Source organism: Lithobates pipiens, unplaced genomic scaffold (assembly GCF_037356315.1).
Source record: "Lithobates pipiens isolate NorthernLeopardFrog02 unplaced genomic scaffold, aLitPip1_a1.2 Scaffold_28, whole genome shotgun sequence".
Taxonomy (NCBI): domain Eukaryota; kingdom Metazoa; phylum Chordata; class Amphibia; order Anura; family Ranidae; genus Lithobates; species Lithobates pipiens.
The window spans coordinates 15,916,846-15,940,131 of NW_027507789.1; the positions used below are offsets into that span (position 1 = coordinate 15,916,846).

At 46.7% G+C, this 23,286-nt stretch overlaps 1 protein-coding gene across 5 annotated transcripts; it reads right to left on the reverse strand.

Annotated features, from left to right (window-relative positions):
* Window positions 1-1,505: 1,505 nt before the first annotated feature.
* Window positions 1,506-21,674, reverse strand: LOC143935118 (uncharacterized). 5 transcript variants are annotated; one of them, XR_013263462.1, is made up of 8 exons: window positions 21,113-21,674; window positions 13,213-14,296; window positions 11,015-11,131; window positions 9,804-9,863; window positions 8,226-8,393; window positions 7,761-7,941; window positions 2,597-6,216; window positions 1,506-2,501 (listed from the first exon to the last, which is right to left on the reverse strand). XR_013263462.1 is itself a non-coding variant. In XM_077458756.1 (7 exons), exons 2-7 carry the CDS (start codon window positions 14,284-14,286, stop codon window positions 5,585-5,587), a joined length of 2,232 nt encoding a protein of 743 aa, XP_077314882.1. In that variant the 5' UTR covers window positions 14,287-14,296; window positions 21,113-21,674; the 3' UTR covers window positions 1,506-5,584. The 5 variants fall into 5 exon arrangements, 4 of the variants coding, with proteins under 4 accessions (XP_077314882.1, XP_077314883.1, XP_077314884.1 ...); XM_077458756.1 differs by having other exon boundaries at window positions 1,506-6,216; XM_077458757.1 differs by having other exon boundaries at window positions 1,506-6,216; window positions 7,761-7,908; window positions 21,113-21,673.
* Between the last annotated feature and the right edge of the window lie 1,612 nt (window positions 21,675-23,286).

The following is a 23,286-nucleotide window of genomic DNA, read 5'->3' on the forward strand; positions in this document are numbered from 1 at the left end:
TTCTCATGGTCAGAGTCCTTCAGTTGGCTTTTGGCAATCTCTAGGCGGGTTGTCGTATGTCTTTTACTGAGGAGTGGCTTCCGTCTGCCCACTCTACCATACAGGCTTGATTGGTGGAGTGCTGCAGAGATGGTTGTCCTTCTGGAAGGTTCTCCTCTCTCCACAGAGAAACGCCGGAGCTCTGTCAGAGTGACCATGATGTTCTTGGTCACCTCCCTGACTAAGGCCCTTCTCCTCTAATCGCTCAGTTTAGTCGGGCGGCCCGCTCTATGAAGAGTCCTGGTGGTTCCAAACTTCTTCCATTTTCGGATGATGGGGGACCACTGTGCTCATTGGGACCTTCAATGCTGCAGAAATTTTTCTGTACCCTTCCCCAGATCTGTGCCTCCATACAATCCTCTCTCTGAGGTCTACAGACATTTCCTTGGACTTCATGGCTTGGTTTGTGCTCTGACATGCACTGTTACCTGTGGGACCTTATATAGACAGGTGTGTGCCTTTCCAAATCATGTCCAATCAACTGAATTTACCACAGGTGGACTCCAAGTTGTAGAAACAGGTCAAGGATGATAAGTGGAGACAGGAGGCACCTGAACTCAATTTCGAGCTTCATGACAAAGGCTGTGAATACTTTTGTACATGGAATGTTTTTCCTTTTTTTATTTTTTAAAAATTTTAAAAGATTTATAAACTTCTTTCACATTATCATTATTGGGTATTGTTTGTCGAATTTTGAGGAAAATAATGCATTTAATCAATTTTGGAATAAGGCTGTAACATAATAAAATGTGGAAAAAGTGAAGTGCTGTGAATACTTTCCGGATGCCCCGTAGATCACAGAAGTGTTCTCCTTAATGTGCAAACATGCTCAGAAAGCTTGCACCTCTAACCCTTATAACCCATGTGGGGTGTTTATTGGTGGCCTGTGGCACATTAAAGAGATTTCCTCTCACTTCCCCTACCAGAGACACTATGGGGTTGATTTCCCAAAGATAAATCCACTTTGCACTACAAGTACACTTGGAAGTGAAGTCGCTCTAGATCTGAGAGGAGAGGAAGCTCTGCTGATTTTTGTACAAGCTAAAATGCTGTTTTATTTTCCTTGCGTGCCCCCCTCACATCTACAGCGACTGCACTTACAGTGCGCAGTGGATTTGCCTTTAGTAAATAAACCCCTATGTGAAATAAGTGAAAATCATTGAGTTGAACTGCTAAGACATTGCAGGGAAGGGGGATCTGAGCTTCCGAGTCACTGCTGGGAGTGGGGAGCTGAGTTTGAGAGGAGTAACTGGAAGAGTAGAGCAATGGGAGCTGAGCTTCTGAGTCCTTGCTGGGAGGGGGAGCCTGGCTCCTGAGGCTTTTCTGGAAGGGAAGAGAAGCTGAATTACTATGCTGTGATGGGAAGGGTTTACTAATGGAGGAAAGGAGCATGGGGAACAAAGTCTTCTTTCTTTACCTGTGTTGTATACAAGGGAAATTCTGTAACAGGGAAAACAAGAATGCAATTTTACGGTGTAGATCTTTTATTACAAACAATGAACACCCACTTTACAGAGGAAATCTACAAATTCTGGGTTTATTATTCCAGTGCTAAATTCCAAAGTCTTCTATAAAACATGAGTATAAAAGGAACAATAAACACAAAACAAAAAGCTCATCGTACACATCTGCTGTGTGAGAGCTATTCACAGTTGGAGAGCTGCACTGAGTATACACCATATGTAGGAGAGCTACACCCTGTACATAGGAGAATTGCGCTCAGTGTACGCCTGTATGTAGGATAGCTGCTATCAGTGCACGCTGTCTGTAAGAGAGCTACACTCAGTGTACACCATATGTAGGAGAGTTACCGTTGGTGTATTCCGTACATAGGAGAGCTGCGCTCAGTCCACGCCGTCTGTAGGAGCGCTGCGCTCAGTCCACGTCGTCTGTAGGAGAGCTGCGCTTGCTGTGCACAATGTACTGGATGAGAGCAGAGTTTCATGTACGCTGTATGTAGGAGAGCTGCACCTAGTGTATCCCCTATTTGGGAAAGCTGCACTCAGTGTATGCTGTGAACTGTAGGAGAGCAGCACTTAGTACATGCCTTATATAGGAGAGCAACTATCAGTGTATGCTGTATTTAGGAGAGCAGCACTCAGTGTACGCTGTATTTAGGAGAGCAGCACTCAGTGTACATTGTAAGTGGGAGAGCATTGCTCCATGGAGGCCTTAGGCAGTAGAGCAGTGCTCAATGTGTACACATTATGTAAGGAGAGTAGCGCTCAGTGTGTACACCTTATGTAAGGAGAGTAGCGCTCAGTGTACACCTTATGTAGGAGAGTAGTACTCAGTGTGTACACCTTATGTAGGAGAGTAGTACTCAGTGTGTACACCTTATGTAGGAGAGTGGCGCTCGGTGTACAACTTATGTAGGAGAGTAGTGCTCGGTGTACACCTTATATAGGTGAGTAGCGCACGGTGTACACCTTATGTAGGAGAGTAGTGTTCAGTGTGTACACCTTATGTAGGAGAGAAGCGCTCAGTGTACACCTTATGTAGGAGAGTAGTACTCAGTGTGTACACCTTAATTAGGAGAGTAGCACTCAGTGTACACCTTATGTAGGAGAGTAGCGCTCGGTGTAAACTGGGAAAGCAGAGCTCAACCTGTTCCACATCAGATATCATTAACCATCTATTAATTCCGTTAGTTCCACCTCACTTACAGGGGGTTTGTCAGCATCACCACCATGGTAATTATGCAGAAGCAATGAAGTGCATGCAAACACAAAATCTTTTTTTCAGTATGTCAGTCAAGTTCTTGTATTACGAGATCTTGCCAGTAACAACACAAAACCACACCGCTCTGAAGAGAAAAATGCAAATGCTGGAGGGGATATCGGCACACCTAGTCCAGGTGCTCTGACTGAGGAGGTCCCTCCCACATCCAAAAACAAACCATGAATGTGCATAGAAGAGCCGGTGTCTTATCATATAAGGTCCCCCATCAGATAGTGTCCGCTGTGTACTGCGCATGCGCAGTACACAGCAACACAGATTCCGAAAATTGCCGAGGATGAATGGTGCTGGCGCACTGAGTCCAGGTTCTAGCCCCACCATCTAAGTGGACATAGAGCAGGAATAAAAAAAGAGGCGAGCGCAGCGAGGCCGAGCTCGAAGCGTGGCGAGCGAAGCTCGCCCGCGAGGGGCCCTCTAATATTCACAACCCTATGTCTGCTTGGATGGTGGGGCTACCACCTCCACTCACGGCGCAGGCGCCGTTCAGCTTCGGAAATTTTACGAAGCTTCTTCTGCCCCGTACTGCGTATGCGCAGTACGGAGCGGACGCTATATGATGGCCGGACTGAATATGCCAGAACACCGGCACCACTGGAACTTCAGTCTTATCTTTATTTTCATATGACTATGGTAAAAACACGTAGACATGTTCCGGCACACAAGCCTTGTTCACAGCACCATGCCATGGTCACATGAAAATAAAGATATAAGGCTGAAGTTCCAGTGGTGCCGACTCTTCAGTGCACATCTTGCAGTAACAGCCCTTCCTGCTGTCAGCCTGCCACGTATGCTTTATTCATTGGCTGTTGGGCTGCCTACCATGTCTATCAGACAGACTGAGGTACCCCAGCGGCCAACTGAAGGAGTGCCCACAGCAGGCTGAGAACACAAGAGCTCATTGCAGCACAGTGGCCTAGCGTTGTCAGCCTGCAACAGGAAGTGCTGTTACTGGCTGGATCTCCAGGTAGCAAACTTTGCAACAGATTTGCAAAAAAGATTTGCTTAAAGCGGAGTTTCAGGCAAAGAATTTAACTAAATGGAAATCATATGTACTCCCCATACCATCCCTCCTTTTTGGATATATATTTTTTTCTTTTCACACCTTTTGGGTATGTTTATTTGGGACTTCCGCTCCACGTTGATGTTCGTCACTTCCGCCGTTTTGTTGGTGCCCTCCTCCTCCCCATCTGGGCCATCTGTATGTCCCATAAGACAACTGGACCATTTAGAAAGCGCAGCGTGACTCGCGCATGCGCAGTAGGAAACTTCGGGTTCCGACATTGCGGGCTCCCTGGACAGGTAAGTGTCCTTATATTAATAGTCAGCAGCTACAGTATTTGTAGCTGCTGACTTTAAATTTCCCCCCGGCTGAAACTCCTCTTTAAGAAAATTATATATATTGAGACCTGATGCTGAACTTAAAAAAACAGAAAAGTAAAAAAAAAACAAGAAAAGACAGCATATCCAGAATACAGCGGAAGGCAGTGCGTGAAGGAAAGTCGTGCAAAAACAGTGTTGAACATCCAGTACAAAAACTGTATTCTTCAAAGATATACAGGTTGTGAGGCTATCCCCTTCCAGATACATACACTTTTTAACCCTGCTGGCCACATTCTTGTATGTGGCAGAACAGTGGTGGGCCTTGTGTTATGCTGTCACATTAATGCATACAACCAGTATCGCTGTGCTGGGAGTGCGCTCAATCCACGCCCTCATCACTGCAACTGCGCTGTCACCGACCGCATGCGTCTACCAATGATCAGGAGCTGGTAAGACAGGATGTTGATCACATGATCAATGTGACAGCCAATGATCAGGAACTGGGAAAACGGGATCCGATCAATGTGACAGCCAATGATCAAGAGCTGGTTAGACAGGATCCCGATCACATGATTAATGAGACAGCCAATGATCAAGAGCTAGAAATCAGGATCCCGATCGCATGATTAATGAGACAGCCAGTGATCAAGAGCTGGGAATCGGGATCCCAATCACATGATTAATGAGACAGCCAGTGATCAAGAGCTGGGAATCAGGATCCTGATCACATGATTAATGAGACAGCCAGTGATCAAGAGCTGGGAATCGGGATCCCGATCACATGATTAATGTGACAGCCAGTGATCAAGAGCTAGAAAACAGGATCCCGATCACATGATTAATGTGACAGCCAATGATCAAGAGCCCATCTTACCAGTTTCAGGTGTTAAGATGCCCTTAAAGGGCCAGCTCCCGCTGGGGGGAAAAAGGTGAAAATGTGAATTATGCAAGAAAACTGCACTCCGGTTAGAGTTCTTGCCTGAATATGTGCACTAATACTGATGTGGTTTCCAAGAGTTTGTTGGCAAAAACTGCTGAAATGTGACACTCCTAGCCAATCCCAAGCAAAGTGGAATCAGAGTCCCTCCCGCAATGTTTGCCAGTGTCCTGGGGGCATAGATCGTCACCCACACATCGGCGCTCCCCATGACTGTGGTACCTCTCCTATGGAGGAATAGAACATTGCTCATACCTGTCTGTATCACTTGTTGAGAATTACAACTCTAGGATAACAGTAACCACAAAAGTTGGGATTTGGGTGGAGACGGGTGCATTCTTCTGCATCAATGTTACCAAATTTTAGCTGAACAGAAAACTGGAGGTGGAATGTAATAATCACATTAAAAACTGTGAGCTCCAAAGAAAACGAACGCACAGACTCGACCCAACATCTCGCGTACAAGTTAACGGCTGACCAACGCGGCTGAATGCCTTCACATGCCGAAAAGTCAGTGTTTGGTTAATGCTCCAAACGTTTTCAGTGCCTTCATTCACCCTTATGGGCCCATTTATGTCTCATTAACGTTGATCGGTTTGAATACCTCTTTCCGCATTTGTGACACTTGTGGCGTTTTTTCTGGGCGTGCGTTTTCTCATGTTTGACCAGCTCGCACTTCTTGTCGAACCGCCGATCGCACTTGTCGCATTCAAAGGTCTTCCCTTCTTTGTGCCTCCTCTCATGGACAAGGTAGCTGCTCTTGTGGCCGAATTTGGCCCCACACTCTTGGCACACGAAGGGCTTCTCTCCAGTGTGGGCTCGCTGATGGATGATAAACTGAGATTTGTAGTCGTACTGGATGCCGCAAATAGGGCAGGGGTATCGTTTGACGGCGTGATTTACGGCTTTGTGCCGTATCAGGTCCTCCTTAGACGTCAGACGTTCCCCGCATGCGTCGCAGTCATACTGTGCCTCTTCCTCCATAATGGTCAGACTGCTGGTTTCAGGCTGAGATTCTCCTTGGACTCCGTTCTCGGTAGTTATTGGGTGATTCGGGTTCTGGTTTTCCTCCTCCTCCTCCGCCGAGTCCAGGGAATCGCACCCTGGCTTCCATTCTGGGGAGCTTTTCCTCTTTGGAGAGTCTTCAACCTCTTCTTCTTCCTCACTGAAGTATTCTTCTTCTGTAGGAGAACAATATAATGTGAAATGACCAACAGAGAAAATTCACACTAAGATTGTTTCTTCTTACAAATCTTTATTGGGCACTAACAGTGCTACATCTATAAACCAAACGCGTTTCGGCCAGACCCTTCCTCATAGCATGTGCTATGAGGAAGGCTCTGGCCGAAACACGTTAGAATTATAGATGTAGCACTGTTAGTGGCCAATAAAGATAGCGCTATTAGCTAAAAAATAGCCCTAAGCGGCTCGGTGTGAAAGGGGTCTGAAATGTATGAAAAGCTGGAGTTATAAACAAAAAAAGACTGACAATTTAAAAAAAAAAAAACTGAAAAAAAAAATATTTTTTACTTTCTCTATAAAACATATTCGATATAATTTACAAAATCAAATTTCTTCAATCAATTTAGGCCAATATGTATTCTGCTACATATTTTTGGTAAAAATCCCATTAAAGCGTATATTGATCGGTTTGTGCAAAAGTTATAACGTCTACAAAACAATGGGATATTTTTATGGCATTTCTACTTTATTTTTACTAGTAATGGCGGCAATCGCTGACATATAGCAGCACTGCGCCATTGCGGAGGACAAATTGAACACCTAACTGACACTTTTTGTCACCTTTTTTTTGGGGACCAGTGACACCAATACAGTGATCAGTGCTAAAAATATGCACTGCCAATTTACTAATGACACTGGCAGGGAAGGGGTTTACATCAGGTACGGTCGATGGGTAAATGTGTACCTAGCGAGTGCTTACTAACTGTGGGGAAGGTGCTTTTACTATGGGAAGGCAAAGATCTGTGTTCCTGCTTTGCGGAAATGAAGAATCGCTACCTTCCCTTCTCACAGAACAGTGATCTGCCTTGTGTACATAGGCAAACAACTGTTCTGCTTCTCTCCCGAATGATCAGCAGGTCCCAGTGGACCTGCTGATTGGCTCCCACTGTGTTCAAACACAGTGGAACGGGTCATCGGCGGTGCACGCCCCAAAACCGGAAATGCAGGATCAACTACGGGTATGTGATTCTGCACAGAGAGCCGCCGTATATGTACGGCCAGCAAGCAGAAAGACAGCAGAGGGCACCAACTAATTATTCTTGTGCGTGATTTATGTTGTAGCTTGACTGTAAACCTACCTGCATTATTCTCTGTAATTCCTAGTGTATCTAAATTTGCTAGCACACCTAACACTCCCCCCCCCCCGATTAACAATGCTGCTGTCTGTTGTGCCCCCTGCGCTCCTTTATCCAGAGTGGGGGCGCTCTAATACAGGAAGTGTTACAGGCCAGATCCCCAGGTGAAAAGAGGTGGGGAAAACAAACCTAAAAAAATAATTTAAAAAAAAAAACAAAAAAAACACTAAAGCAGCCACCACATCTTATGGTTGGTAAGCTACAATTTATAAAAAAAATTGATGCAGCTTTAATATGACTGATTAAAAAAAAAAAAAAGCATTTAAATAATTTTAAACACTTTGAACATGAATGACAAACACAAGCTGATCAAATACGGATCACCCCAGTGGGGCAGTCAGCATTACCTGAATCCCAGTGTTCCCGGACCTGCCAGGTGCGTTTTACCGGACCGTTATCTGCCACCGTTTCCGCATATTCCTGCCTGTGTCTCTCTAGGTAGCTCCATTCATCCAGAGTAAAGAAGACCGCCACGTTACCGCACTTCACCGGGACCTGGAAAACAGGCGCCACGTCAGGTTCTGAAAACTGGAGCAAAAAGCAGAGACCAATCAGGGCTCAGCTTTCATTCCGAGGGAATGAAACATTGATTTGGATTGGTTGTTGGTTACATTTTTCTCCAGTATTATAAAGCAGGAAAAGCTCTCTAAATTCAACCCATTCAATGAGGATCCCACCCACGTTTAGCACTCCCTGCACCGCCACATACTACTAATATATTTAAAGTAGAACTAAAGGCAATTATTTTTTTTTTAAATAAAAAGATGAACACCATTATACAACCCACCCCCCAGGCACCCCTCTGTACTTACCTTCACAGGTAATGAGCTGTCAGGGCCCACAAAGCCAGTGTAGCGGTCCGGGGATTTGAAATCTCCATGCTTCTCCCTCTTCTTTCTGCAGCTTTTCCTGGACAGATCAGAGTGATTCTGATTGGTCGGTGCTGGCACAGAGAATGGCTCTGATTTATCCTGAAAGTGCTGCAAAAAGAAGAGTGAGAAGAGCTACACTGGATGCATGGGAACAGACAAGTCATCATGCTAGCAGGTAAGTACAGCTGGGACTGGGGGGGGGGGGATGGGAAGGGTGTACGGTGTTAGTCTGCTGTCCCGTGACGCACAATGGAGAAATGCCAGGTGGATGTCGCCCACAATATGCAATAGGTGCGGACATGCCCTTTAACCACTTCCGGACCGCCCACCATGGATATACGTCACTACTTTGACTTTAAATGCCGGGGTTTTGGCATCAGCTGCCATACCCCGATATTTTTGTTAACCTAAAAGTGCTCAACAACATAAAATCGTTTTTATGGGCAGCAGGAGAGGTGCTCCCTCCCGCCATGTCCCGGTAGTCTCCGCCACTTACCGAAGCCCTGGGTAGCGATGGAAACTATCTGATTCCCCAGGATGGATGGGGCAGGAAGTCGAGTGAGGGCAAGATGGCCCCCACTCGACTCTATGCCCTTGGAAGAGCGGAGCGACGTCAAACGTCACTTAGGCCCTCCAGCCTTAAAGGGACAATTTTGTAAATGTAAGATCTGAGGTCTTTTTGACCCCAGATCTCACATTAAAGAGGTCCTGTCATGCTTTTTTTTCTATAACAAGGGATGTATACATCCCTTGTAATAGGAATAAAAGTGATCAAAAAATATATATATTTTTTTTTAAAAGGGACAGTGTAAAAATAAATATAAAGTAAAATAATTTTATTTTATTTTTTTAAAGCGCCCTTTCCCTCCGAGCTTGCACACAGAAGCGAACGCATACACAAGTCGTGCCCACGTATGTAAATGGTGTTCAAACCACACATATGAGGTATTGCCGCGATTGTTAGAACGAGAGCAATAATTCTGGCCCAAAACCTCCTCCATAACTTTAAACTGGTATCCTGTAGACATTTTTAAACAACGCCTATGGGGATTTTTTAAGTACCAAAGTTTCTCGCTGTTCCACGAGCGCGACATGTTGGGTATCCATTTACTTGGCATAACATTATCTTTCACATTATAGAAACAAATTGGGCTAATTTTACTGTTTTTTTTTCTTATTTTTTAATTTAAAAAGTGTATTTTTTCAAAGGAATTGCTTTTGGAAGACAGCTGCACAAATACGGTGTGACATAAAGTATAGCAACGATCTCCATTTTATTCTCTAGGATCTCTGCTAAACCAAAAAAAAAAAAATATATATATATATATATATATATAATGTTTTGGGGTTCTAAGTAATTTTCTAGCAAAAAATACTGATTTTAACTTGTAAACAACAAGTGTCAGAAATAGGCTTGTTTCTTGTGGTTAAGCCTGCAATATCCAGGCAAGCTACGGGAGGAACGTGCAGTATATCTGGAATAAGGAGCCTCGGTCACTTCCTCACCAAGTGACTCACCTCTCCAGTCAGCTCGTGAATTCCCTTGTGGATGGAGTCCTTCTTCACAATCACCCACTCCTGTTGGTAAAACAAAAAAATTATTTTGAAACATTAAAAAAGATAAAGCAAAACTGCAGGCAAACAGCTAAATAGATAAGATATTCATGGAATCTGTTTTACCTGCCAAAAGAATTTTTATATCTGTCCATCCAGTCTAAAATTCACACAGCACAGCCCTGTTTGGCAAGGTAGGAGACCTGATTTTTCTCTGCTGTCATTTTCATTTTACTTAAAGCGGGAGTCCGCCGTTTTTTTTTTTTTTTTTTTTTTTTTTAAAAGCCAGCAGCTACAAATACTGCAGCTGCTGACTTTTAAAATAATGACACTTACCCGCCCAGCGCGCCCGCGATGTCGGCACCCCGAAGCCGATCTCTCGATCGTCTCTCGGGTGCTGCTGCCGCCATCTTGGGTATGAGAATCAGGAAGTGGAGCCTTTCGGCTTCATTTCCTGGTTCCCTACTGCGCATGCACGAGTCGCGCTGTGCAATAAGGATGGTCCCCGCTGTCTCTGGGATCCGTGTGTTTCCCAGCAGGCAGCGGGGAACCTTCGGAAAGGGGCGTAGATTCTGTGGAAAGGGGCGTACCTTCTGCAGAATCTACGCCGGAAGTGGGTGCAGATACCTGTACTGTACAGGTACCTGCACCCCCCTCCCCCCTGAAAGGTGCCAATTGTGGCGCCGGAGGGGGGAAGGGTTCCAATGAGCAGAAGGTCCACTTTAGGGTGGACCTCCGCTTTAAAGGTCTCCTCCCCACCCCAATTCTGTGACTGGACAGTGAAAGGAGAAGCAGCAGATGAGCTCACTTCTCTACTCTCTTCTCCTATTGCAAAGCCACTTGTCAGTGCAAATTGGAAGACATCTCTGCGGTTTCATGCACAGATATCTATGCAAGTCGCACCCAAAATCACCAACATTTTCAAACTGATGCGGCACCACAAAGTCAGCATCGCACTGATTTGAACAGATCCCCGTTCTGGTTCTTTGTGGAGCGATCGCTGGTGGCCGGCAGACATCCCGGCCGCACGCATCAGCTCCCCCGTCATGTAGCACGTGTGCACGTTCCCGCTATAACTCTTAAAGGATCCAAAGTACTAGTACGGCAATTTGCGGGAAAAAAAAAATACCATGAACTTTGGCTCAGAGTGTTGGAAAAGGTTGTCGTGACCTCACCTCCCCAGTGATAAGTGTGATGATCTCCAGGGTTTGATTTAAAATCCGCTCCATCTTCAGCTCTTTCTTCCTCCGATTTCGCCATAAGACACTGGTCACATACTGCAGGATGGCCAGCTGTAAGGGAAGAAGGCAGGCCAGAGGTGAGACAAGAGGAAATCCCAGAAATTATTCACCAAATGTTCACACAGAGAGCTACAGATTCCACAATTTGTGAAAGCTGACCTAAGAAGAAAGAAATCCCTAAAAACCACACATGGGGGCAAATAGCCTGTGCACTTTGCAAGTACAGTTAGACTACGTTTCCTTAGTAAATTTTAATGTGGTAAAGCTTTTGTAAAGAATACCCAATCAGGTTCAAGGAAATAAAAAATAATCTGTTTTGCTTGCATATGATTGGATGATGGAAATAAGCAGAGCTTTACCACATTTACTAAGCTCTTGGGAAAGAGTGCAACTAAACTTGCAAACAGCGCAGTCTATTTGTGTTTAGTAAATTAACCCTATAGAATGGATGGCTCATACAGGAGAGAATAGTACAGAACCGGGTCTGAGGGGAGATCGGCCTAACAATGTAACACCAAACATAGTTTCATAGTTAGTTAGGTTGAATAAAGACACCAGTCCATCCAGTTCAACCTGAGTGAGTGTCTACAATGGTCCCTTTCCCTGTACATTACTACACCCACATCGGTCCCTATCCTCAAGGAGTCCGCACAATCCACAATCCAAGGTCCGCATTCATATACTAGGGCCAATTTTGGACAGAAGCCAATTAACCTACCTGCATGTCTTTTGATTGTGGAAGGAAACCGGAGTACCCGGAGGAAACCCACGCAGGCACAGGGAGAACATGCAAACTCCAGGCAGGTAGTGTCATGGTTGGGATTTGAACTGGGTGGCACAGTGGTGTAGTGGTTAGCACTGTCACCTAGCAGTAAAAAGGGTCGCTAGTTCGAATCCCAACCACGACACTACCTGCCTGGAGTTTGCATGTTCTCCCTGTGCCTGCGTGGGTTTCCTCCGGGTACTCCGGTTTCCTCCCACACTCCAAAGACATACAGGTAGGTTAATTGGCTTCTGTCCAAAATTGGTCCTAGTATATGAATGGGGACCTTGGATTGTGGGCTCCTTGAGGGTAGGGACCAATGTGAGTGTGCAATGTACAGGGATAGGGGTAGACACTCACTCAGGTTGAACTGGATGGACTGGTGTCTTTATTCAACCTTACTAACTATGAACATCCTCTTGTAATCACAAAAATTCCCCTTATGGGGCGTTTCTTTGTATCAAAAAGAGCAGAACCTGCTGTGTCGTGTGATACAACACCAATGGAGAGCAGGGATGAGTTGACAATTTTGCATTGTGTTCATCCCCCAGAAGAAGTCACTTGTGGCGAAATGCGTAGGGTTGAGATACAATGCTGATGTCACCGCGTAACCGGAAGTGACCCAGAGCTAAGAGTAAGCTGCACTGAGTAGGGATAGGGTACGTGTTTTTGGCACAAAAAAAAGTTCTGCTTAATGTATTGCTTGCATTAAGGTAAAAATAATTTTCACTGTCCCTGTGCCCCATCTTCCCTGTGTGAAGGGGAAGAGAGGGGAGAAGAGATCAGCGCTGTGCACAGCTGCATCTTTTCTCCCCTTACTGCCTTTTTACACTGCATTCGAGCAGCAGGGGCCATTGTCTCTTGCTGCTGTCAATCAGAGGAAGTTGGGGGTGGGCCAAAGTCCTGCTGAGTAAGTCTATGGAGCACCGCACCATAGATAAACAGCTCGGGAGCGCGGGTGCTACCTCTCCCCATAGCCAGCCGCTGGCTATGGTAGTCCCGCAGAAGAAGAGGAGCCAAGATTTCCGCCAGGGACCCCAGAAGAAGAGGATCGGTGCCGTTCTGAGCATTACCACTGCACAGAGCAGGTAAGTATAACATATTTGTTATTTTCATTTTTTTTTTTAATGCGTTTAGTAACATTTTCAGCACTACCTCCTATACCCTGCAGCTGCCCCTGGCCAGCACAGTGGATCACCTGACCGGACCAGAGTGGGCTGAAAATGGGTAAGACCATTTTTACGACTAGTTAGGTTTAACCATGGAATTCTGCTTTAACAGCCCTGTATTTAGCTGTCTGCCTGGAGATCAGTTATAAGGCCCAACAATACAAAAGCAAGCACAGGAAGAACTAAAGCATCTTACATACCAATTCCCCCTCAGAGTCCATCTCTTGGTAGCAGCTCTCAATGCCGTTCTTCAGCGCAGAACGATCGATGGCTCTTCGTACTTTGTAGTAATGATCATGGAGAACCTTCCAGGCCGGCCCGCTGGTCTCATACTCTGGCCATTGCACAGATTTGTCTTCCTTTTGGATCGTTGGTGACAATGAGCTGTCTGGGCAGCCAGAGACATAGACATCTTTCTCCCCAAATATGGCGTTCGGTAACTTGACGTGACTTTCTACATCCTGCGTATTCGGGAAATTGTCTGTGCTCATCACATTTTCAACATGGCTCTCTGCTTTTGTAACTTCAACCCTAGGGACAGAGTTGTCTACATCATGTTTCTCTTCAACGTTGGCTCCACCATTGGCCAAGTCATTGGCTGACCATGGGCTTAATTTTGATACAGCAAAGTTATTGTTGGCCCACAGAGGTTTGGCCATATTGACTGGAAGAAAAGGCAGAACTGGCATTTGGAGGGGCTGCATATTCCAATATAACGTAGGGACGGTGCTCTTTACACTTACAGCTGGCTCCTCCGTGTCTGGGACGTTCCCAACAGTTGGGATTCCTTTGGAGGTTTTGGCAGCCTCCACCTTGACAGCTGTCTTCTCTTTGTTTGCAAACATCATTGGACCAACGGCATTCTCCACTTTAATGGCCATCTTCTCCTTCTCCGGGAAACTCTCTGGATGAACGGCACTCTCCATCTTAATTGCAGGCTTCTGTTTATCCAGAAAAATCATTGGACAAAAGGAGCTCTCTACCGGCTTACCCAGGAAGATGGTTGGCACAGCATCCTCCAACAATATTTTCTGGGATCCCACAAAGCGGTAGCACTCGATGGCAAAGTGCGCTGAGCAGATGCGTATGACGCCAGCCTTTCCCTCCAAGACTCCCTGTGCAAAGGCGTCCACATCGCCAAAGTTCTGATTGATCTGCTGCAGCCACTTCTTGATGGTGGCAAGGTTCTTGGGGAACATGTGGAAGGTGACCCCCGGGGTGCTGTTCTTCCTTCCAGAGTAATGCGGGCATCCTTGCACAATGCACCTTGGCATCTCTTTTGGCCTGTGGGATCATAGGAACAGGGGATTATTAGGAGTGCCCACCTCTGCAAAAAAAACAAAAAAAAACTCAAATGCCACTTACAGCAGTAATAAACCCAAAACTAAAATCGTATATATTGCAGCTTACCAGTTCATAGATGTGGTGGCTGCATTTGTTATCTTTTTACCTTTTTATTTTCCTCACCTGGTGCCAGTGAGTCTGTTATTTTTCAACTTCCTAGAACAAACCAAGATCTCCAGAAAAAGTGGCAGTTAGAGGGCTGAGACAAACCATTTACCACTGACAGAGGTGATTACAATGGTCAGCTTTTATTTATTTATATAAAACCTTCATCCCAAAAGGAAGCTACATACTAGCGTATCATCATCTTAAATCTGCTATTACATCTAACACTACCCCCCCCCCCCCCCAGGTTCACAATACTACTGTCCAAGGGTCCCCTACCAATAGTGCCCCACCGTTTGGTGTTGGCGAGAGGAATAGTGCCCCAACGTTGCTGTCGGGCGAGAGGAATAGTGCCCCAACGTTGGTGCCGGGCGAGAGGAATAGTGCCCCAACGTTGGTGCCGGGCGAGAGGAATAGTGCCCCAACGTTGGTGCCGGGCGAGAGGAATAGTGCCCCAAAGTTGGTGCCGAGCGAGAGGAATAGTGCCCCAAGGTTGGTGCCGGGCGAGAGGAATAGTGCCCCAAGGTTGGTGCCGGGCGAGAGGAATAGTGCCCCAAGGTTGGTGCCGGGCGAGAGGAATAGTGCCCCAAGGTTGGTGCCGGGCGAGAGGAATAGTGCCCCAAGGTTGGTGCCGGGCGAGAGGAATAGTGCCCCAAGGTTGGTGCCGGGCGTGAGGAATAGTGCCCCAAGGTTGGTGCCGGGCGAGAGGAACAGTGCCCCAAGGTTGGTGCCGGCCGAGAGGACTAGTGCCTCAACGTGTCGATGTCGGTGAGAGGAGTAGTGCTCCACCGTTGATGTCGGTGAGAGGAATAGTGCCCAACTGTTGGTGTCGGTGAGAAGAATAGTGCTCCAGTGTCGGTGAGAGGAATAGTATCAATAGGTATCAATAGGAGGAATAGTGCCCAATTATTGGTGTGAGTGGGAAGAATAGTGTCCCATTATTGCTGTCAGTGGGAGTAATAGTGCCCCATCATTTGTGTCAGTGGGAGTTATAGTGCCCCATCATCAATGTCAGTGAGGGGACTAGGGCCCCATTGTTGGTGTCAGGAACTATAACCCACAGTTGCTGACTAGTGCATATGGTTAGGAAGTCTGCAAAGAGGCTGCAGGAGAGCATCAGCTCTAGGAAGTAATAAGATATGTAAAAAAAATGTGAGTATTGCAAAAATTTACAATTGTATATAACTCACAGAGCAAACCAAATTGTTCTCTCTACTTTGCCTGCAGGCATTTTGAAGGATCCCGCATGCAAATGTTTTCTTCTGTCTGTTTCCCTGTTGGAAATCTGATTTCACAGATGACAATTGAGACCCCTTTCACACTGGGGCATTTTTCAGGCACTTTAGCGTTTAAAAAAAAGCGCCTGAAAGAAGCCTCATCTGCAATCCCAATGTGAAAGCCCGAGTGCTTTAAGAGCCCTTTCACCCTGCCAGTGCCCGAAAAACGCTGGTAAAGCGCCGCTTAAACTAGCGGCGCTTTATCAGCGTTTTTCCAGTGCTAGCAGAGCGCTTTTAACCCCTGCTAGTGGCCGAATAAAGGGTTAAAAGCGCGCAAAAATCGCAACTGCCAAAAGCCCTTTGCAGGCGCTTCCCATTGATTTCAATGGGAAGGGGTGCTACAAAGAAGCTGCTAAATCTGACAGAGGCTTCTCCCCACCTTATCCAAAATTAAATAAAAGGACCTGGGCTGTGAACTGTTGGTAAAGGCAAAACAATTAATTTGGCTGAAGTAGGGGAGATTAGAACCTCTGTCAGGTTTTTGTTCCTGTCTGGGTAGATCCACCCTTTGTATTTGTCCTGGTGATCTCTTTCAAAGTGATGGGAAATTAAAAAATGTTACAGTTTTCACCAACACAGAAATAGCGGAGAAATCTTACAATGGGGATGCAAATGACACAATAAAAAGTTCAGAGGTTCTAACCCTTCCCTACTCCCTACACAACTGATGTTAAAGTTTTGGCTTTAGGGTTCTTTCAGTTTTTCTTCTTTTTGCCTTACCAGAAGTGGAAGAAAAATGCATGACTATTAGGTCTTTGGAACTCTTTACACTAGTCAGCTGCGGCTCAGTTGTGTTTTTAAAATGTCCTGTATGTTGCATGTTTGGTGCGCTAAAAACAAAAAAAAAAAACACTCCAAAAATGCACCTTCCCATTGAAATGAATTGAAAATGCAACACAAATGTATCAAAAATGCACCCGCTGTTGCATTTTTAGTGCGTTTTTTGAGACGCATGTCTTTTTTTGGTGCAAAAAGCACCAGAAACGCACCAAAAACGCATATGTTTTTACCTTTTCTTTGCAATGGAGCAGTGCGAAAGCAGTCTTCGATATACTTTTTAGGTGCACCACAAACTAGATGAGTCCCAGTGTGAGCCCCTCTATCTCTCTCTTGGAGAATTAGAAGGTTCTCGTACAGATACAAAGTAATTCATAAAGAGTAAGAAATGTACAGAATCCTTGTCCATGTATCAGATACATACATCAAGGGTTATCAGTGCAGAGTGTGTATGAAGATGTATCATCCTTCCTGCAGTGTCCCATCATTGCAGGGCATCTATTCTGGCATTCATGGAGCCTGATTATTAATACCTTTCATCTCTGATGTTCCATTCACAGCCATTTCCTGGGGGAAGAACCAATGGATGTGCTCCATGGAGGAGGAACGAGGGTGAAGGCCATGGAGATAATCCCAGGATCCAACTTCAGGTCTGAGTTGTAATCACCAATATTCAAGGTTCTAATTTTTTGTCTTTCCCTCAGACTAGAAAACCTATCACAATTCTGACTGGAGGATGGATCCCACTGTGATACCACCAATGCCTTCACCCTCAAGCCGCGTACACACGGGCGGATTGTATGGCCTACTTAGTCTGTCATACAATCCGACGGACAGTCCGTCATACTTTCCAATGAACGGACTTGACCACACACGGATGCACAAACAGTCAGTTGAAAGCTTGCGCGATGACGTGTACAGCACGTACGACGGGACTAGAAATAGGAAGTCCAATACACAGCAATGCAACCTTCCGCCGTGTAAATCCTTTCTGAGCATGCGCCATTCTTATTCCGTCGAACTAGCCTACTCACGAGCGGATTGTCCGCTGAAACCAAAGTATGACGGACAATATTACAGAAATTCCGAAATACTTAGTCCGCCAGACTGCACGCTGAAAAAGTCCGCTGAAGCCCACACACGAGCAGACTGTCCGCTGAAATGTGTTTCGGCGGACTAAGTAGGCCATACAATCCGCCCGTGTGTACGCGGCTTAACTCTTCCTCCATGGCATGGCTCTGAGTGGAATGAGGTTGGACATTGCATTGGTAAGGTATTAATAATCTGATGCCAGGAATGCACTGACAGATATACTGCAATGGTGGGATGCTGCTCAGTGACCTCAGACTGCGGGAAGGATGATACAAAGGCCTTGGTGAAATCACAACTTGAATAATCCGAGATCTGTCCAAGGAAATTACAGGTTAAAGCAGTTTCTCAACCAGATTTCATGGAATCCTAGGGTTCCTCCAGGGGTTGCTAAGGGTTCCTTGAACAATGAGCAAATTTATGCCGCTCAGATAAGTTCCCACGGTCGCCATTGATCTTTTTGGCTATCGTAAGGGGATAATTCTTCCCAATGACCACAAGCGTAAGGATCAGTTTTTCCACTGACCATCACACAATGTGTCATGGGTTGTAGATGCAGAAATTTAAGCGGGGGTTCCCGAAGACCAGAAAGTTATTTTAAGGGTTCCTTGACCTAGACCTTTCATATCTAATCACAGCCATTTCCTGGGAGAACCAATGGTTGTGCTCCATGAAGCAGTAACGAAGGTGAAGGCTATGGAGACAATCCAGGATACATCTTCAGGTCTGAGTTGTAATCACAAAAATTCAAGGTTCTGACTTGTCTTTTTCTCAGACTAGTACAACTTACTACTGCCCGGAGGATAACTCTCAGATTTTGCCCGTTGTGATGCCACCAAGGCCTTTACCATTGCTCCTCCTCCGCAGAGCACAGCCACTGGTTCTTCCAGCAGAAAATGACTGAGTGGAATGAGGTTGGACATCACATGTAAGGTATTAACAATCTGATGCTATAAATACACTGACAGACGCACTGCGATGGCAGGATGCTGCTCAGTGACCTCTGACTGCAGGAAGGATGATACAAAGGCCTTGGTGATCACAAATGGAATAATCCAAGATCTGTCCTCCAGTTAGGGTTGCCACCTTTTCTTCAAGCCAAACCCGAGCAAAGAGAGTAGTAATGCTGTGCGCATAGCATTACCGCAGGACAGTGGGTGTGGCCAAATTGCTTTTGCTGACATAATTTCCCTGCCCCCCAGTAATGCCAAACCAACCCCCAGACAGCTGCCCGCAGCTTCTGGGTGGCAACAGATTTGTGTATGAATATCTGGGTTACTTGGGGAGCCAAAGCCCGATCTGAATAATGTGTCCGGGTTGCAGTCTGTCTGAAACCCAGACACATGATTTAAAACCTGGACTGTTCGGGTGAATCCTGGACAGGTGTCAACCCTACCTCCAGTTCAAGGAAAATACAGGTTAGAACCTCGAATTTCCAACAACCCATGAATGCAGCATTATATTAAGACCTTCCATATTTGATGTTCTATTCACAGCCATTTCCTTGGTGAGGAACCAATGGATGTGCTCCATGGAAAAGAAAAGAGAGCGAAGGCCATGGAGATCATCCAGGATCCATCTTCCGGTCTGAGATGTAATCACCAAAATTCAAGGTTATGATTTGCCTTTTGCCTGGAGTAGTTCAACTTTTCCTGGTTGTGATGACACCAAGGCCTTCACCCTCATTACTCCTCCATGACACATTGGATTTTTCCAAGGTCTATAAAGACAGGGAGGAGAGAGTTTGGGGTGGAGGAACTTGACTGGCCTGCACAGAACCCTGACCTCAACCCGATAGAATGCCTTTGGGATGAATTGGAGCAGAGACTGCAAGCCAGGCCTTCTTATCCAACATCAGTGATTGACCTCACAAATGCGCTTCTGGAAGAATGGTCAATCATTCCCATAAACCTTGTGGACGGCCTTCCGAGAAGAGTTGAAGCTGTTATAGCTGCAAAGGGTGGGCCAACTCAATATTGAACCCTAAGGACTAAAGCTGGCCATACATTATAAAATGTTCTTGTTAAATTTCCTTTAGATTAACCTTCAACTGTGTAGTACAAGGACCTGGCTGATTGCATACAAATTATTTATTTATTTTTTTAGGTTGGACCTCATATTATATGGTTTTGGTAAATCTAAAAGAAAATTATATAATGTATGGCTAGGCTAATGCCGCATACACACGGTCGGATTTTCTGCCAACAAAACCGTGGATTTTTTTCCGAAGGATGTTGGCTCAAAATTGTCTTGCATACACACGGTCACACAAATGTTGACCCAAAATTCCAAACGTGGCGACGTACAACACGTACGACAAGCCGAGAAAAAGGAAGTTCAAGAGCCAGTGCTGCTCCTTCTGCTTCATTCCGAGCATGCGTGAACTTTTGTTTCGACGGACTTGTGTACACGCGATCGGACTTTCCGACAACAAAGTGAAGTTGGCTGAAAATTTGAGAACCTGCTCTCAAACATTTGTGGGCGGAAATTCCAACAGCAAATGTTCGATGGAGCATACACGCGGTCGGACTTTCCGACAACAAGCTCACATCCAACATTTCCCGCTGGAAAGTCAGACTGTGTGTACGCGGCATAAGACTAGGATGCCGCTAAAAGTTCATGTAAAGACCGACGTCCCAATACTTTTGACAATATAGTGTATATTATCACGTAGGATCTGGAGGTGTGATGTCACAGACCCATGCTTGGCACTGTGAGGTCACCAAGCAGTGTCCCACCATTACAGTTCGTCTTCTAGCTCTGTGTATCTCGGGCAATGTGTATAGGTAGTAGATCAAACAATGTGTATTATTATCTTCTATGATGTGGAGGTGTGATCAGCCATCCCCCATCATCGCTGTGCGTCTTATCAGCTATGCATATCTCTGGCAGCATAAAGTGACGGCGAATAGGCAGAAGATCGCAAGGCGTATGTTATCTAACTAGTGGCGTGATGTCACAGACCCAAGATGATGATCTGTTCTTCCATGGAGCACTGTGAGGTCACTGAGCAGCGTCCTGCCATCTCTGTGTGTCTATCAGCTATTCGTGTGATTGGCAGTGTGATGTCACAGTGAGTAGTCGGCGGATCACATGGCGGAAGTTATCTTTATAGCGTGTATGAGCTAGAGGTGTGATGTCATGGCGAATAGTCGGCGGATCCAATGGCGTATATTATTTTTATGAGGTGTGATGACGCAGACCCACGATCAGCACTTCCATGGCGCACTGTGAGGTCACCGAGCAGCGTCCTGCCATATCTGTGCGTTTATCAGCTATGCGTATCTTTTGGCTGTGTGAGGTGACGGCGAATAGTCGGCGGATCACATGGCGTATATTATCATGCATGACCTGGGTATGTGACATCAGACCTACAGCCAGCACTAGCATGGAGGAGCCCTGCCCTGACCATTTACAGAATGCATTGTGAATTGTATCATGGCTACAATGTATCATTGATCTCCAAGTGACGTCACGTCACAAATTGCACTGACAACACAACACATACCTCACCCAGCAGCGCCCAGAGGGAAGACACAACTTTGTTGGGAAAGCTGGAAGCCGATTGGCTGGTCTCCTCTGACGTCACCACCCCGTTCTCCTGAGTCAGCCCCTTCCCGAGCACGGAGCGCATCGACGTCAAGCCGGGAGCCAATCAGCTCTCGGCGGTCCTATTCCCGCCCCCTGTCACGTCCGTCAGCATGGCTAGAGCAGAGTGCGCCGGGAGGGGGCGGGGCTCCGGGTAATGCATGCAAGTCGCCATCTTGAGTGAGTGAAAAAATGTGCAGCCTGGGGGCTCTGGGGAGAGGGGGGGCGTATGAGGTACAGGGGTTCCTCCGGCCTCATAGTCTGCAGGGAGTCCAGCATGACCATCTGCTAGTCTGTGTGTTCTCTATGATCAGCACACTCACAGTGAGGCCGGGAAGGTCTCCATCTTGGGGGATCCAGAGTGCAGCCTCTGTGCTTCCCACAAAGGAGGTTTCCTTGAAGGGGGCCTCTAGTTATGACCCCTGACCTTACAGTGACAGCGGAGGAGGCAATCTTCTGCTGAATTAGTGAATGATGTGCCCCAGCCACTCTGACTTCACACCCGCCACCAAGGGAAGAAGACTGGGTGTCACCCCCCCCAATTATTGCCCTGATAACACGCCCCTCCGTGTCCCAAATAGAGATGAGCTCCGGTGTTCTGGCAGATAGTGTCCTGCCATCATATAGCGTGCGCAGTACGGGGCCGAAGAAGCTTCGGAAAATCTCAGAAGCTGAACGGCGCCTGCGCCGTGAGTGGAGGTGGTAGCCCCACCATCCAAGCGGATATAGGGTTCGGAAAATTAGACGGCCCCTCGCGGGCGAGCTTCGCTCGCCACGCTTTGGGCTCGGCCTCGCTGCACTCGGCTCTTTTTTATTCCTACTCTATATCCATTTGGATGGTGGGGCTAGAACCTGGACTCACGGCGTTCGGCTATTTTCGTAATCTGTGTTGCTGTGTACTGCGCATGCGCAGTACACAGCGGACACTATCTGATGGGGGACCTTATATGATGGGACACCGGCGTGTTGGAAATCCCACATGCCTGATCCCGCCAGGAAGCCGACACTGCATTCCGCTAATCACAGGCAGGGAGACATGTATGGTCTGTGCAACTGCGGATCAGGAAATGTCTACCTGCCAGTGATTAGCGGTGTACAGTGTCAGCTTCCTGGCAGGATCAGGCATGTGGGATTTCCAACACGCCGGAGCTCATCTCTAGACCCAAATAACACCCCAACCCTCCTCTCCGTGTCCTGGAAAACCCCCCCTCTGTGTCCTGGAGAACCCCCCCCTCTGTGTCCTGGAGAACCCCCCCCTCTGTGTCCTGGAGAACCCCCCCCCCTCCATGTCCTGAATAACCCCCCTCTCTGTGTCCTGGATAACCCTCCCCCCCTGTCCTGGATAACCCCCCCTCCGTGTCCTGGATAACCCTCCTCTCCGTGTCCTGGATAACCCTCCTCTCCGTGTCCTGGATAACCCTCCTCTCCGTGTCCTGGATAACCCTCCTCTCCGTGTCCTGGATAACCCTCCTCTCCGTGTCCTGGATAACACTCCTCTCCGTGTCCTGGATAACACTCCTCTCCGTGTCCTGGATAACACTCCTCTCCGTGTCCTGGATAACACTCCTCTCCGTGTCCTGGATAACACTCCTCTCCTTGTGTCCTGGATAACCCTCCTCTCCGTGTCCTGGATAACCCCCCCCCTACATGTCCTGGATAACCCCCCCCCCAGTGTCCTGGATAACCCCCCCCCAGTGTCCTGGATAAACGGGAAGTGAGAGGAAATCTCTCCAAAGAGAAAACACCAGAGCCAGTGTCCCCATTGGAAAATTTCCTCTCTGTTCCTGTTCCGGTAACAACCCAAAACTTGAAGTTTTTCTTTCACTTTTAGGGTCAGTTCACAACACATGCAGTCCAGTGTGCATTTGATCCAGACCAGTGCATTTTTCCTCCCTCTTTTTTTTCCCTTAACTTTAAAAAAGGATATGTGTGTGTTCCAGTGCGTGTTTGGTGCGTTCCGGTGCATTTTATAGTGTTCCAGCGCAGGAAAAATGTAGCATGTTCTACTTTTTTTGTTCTGGAACTGCAAGCACTGGTGTGAACTATGCCATTGTAAACCATATAACCTACTTTACATGCGTTTTTGATGCAGAA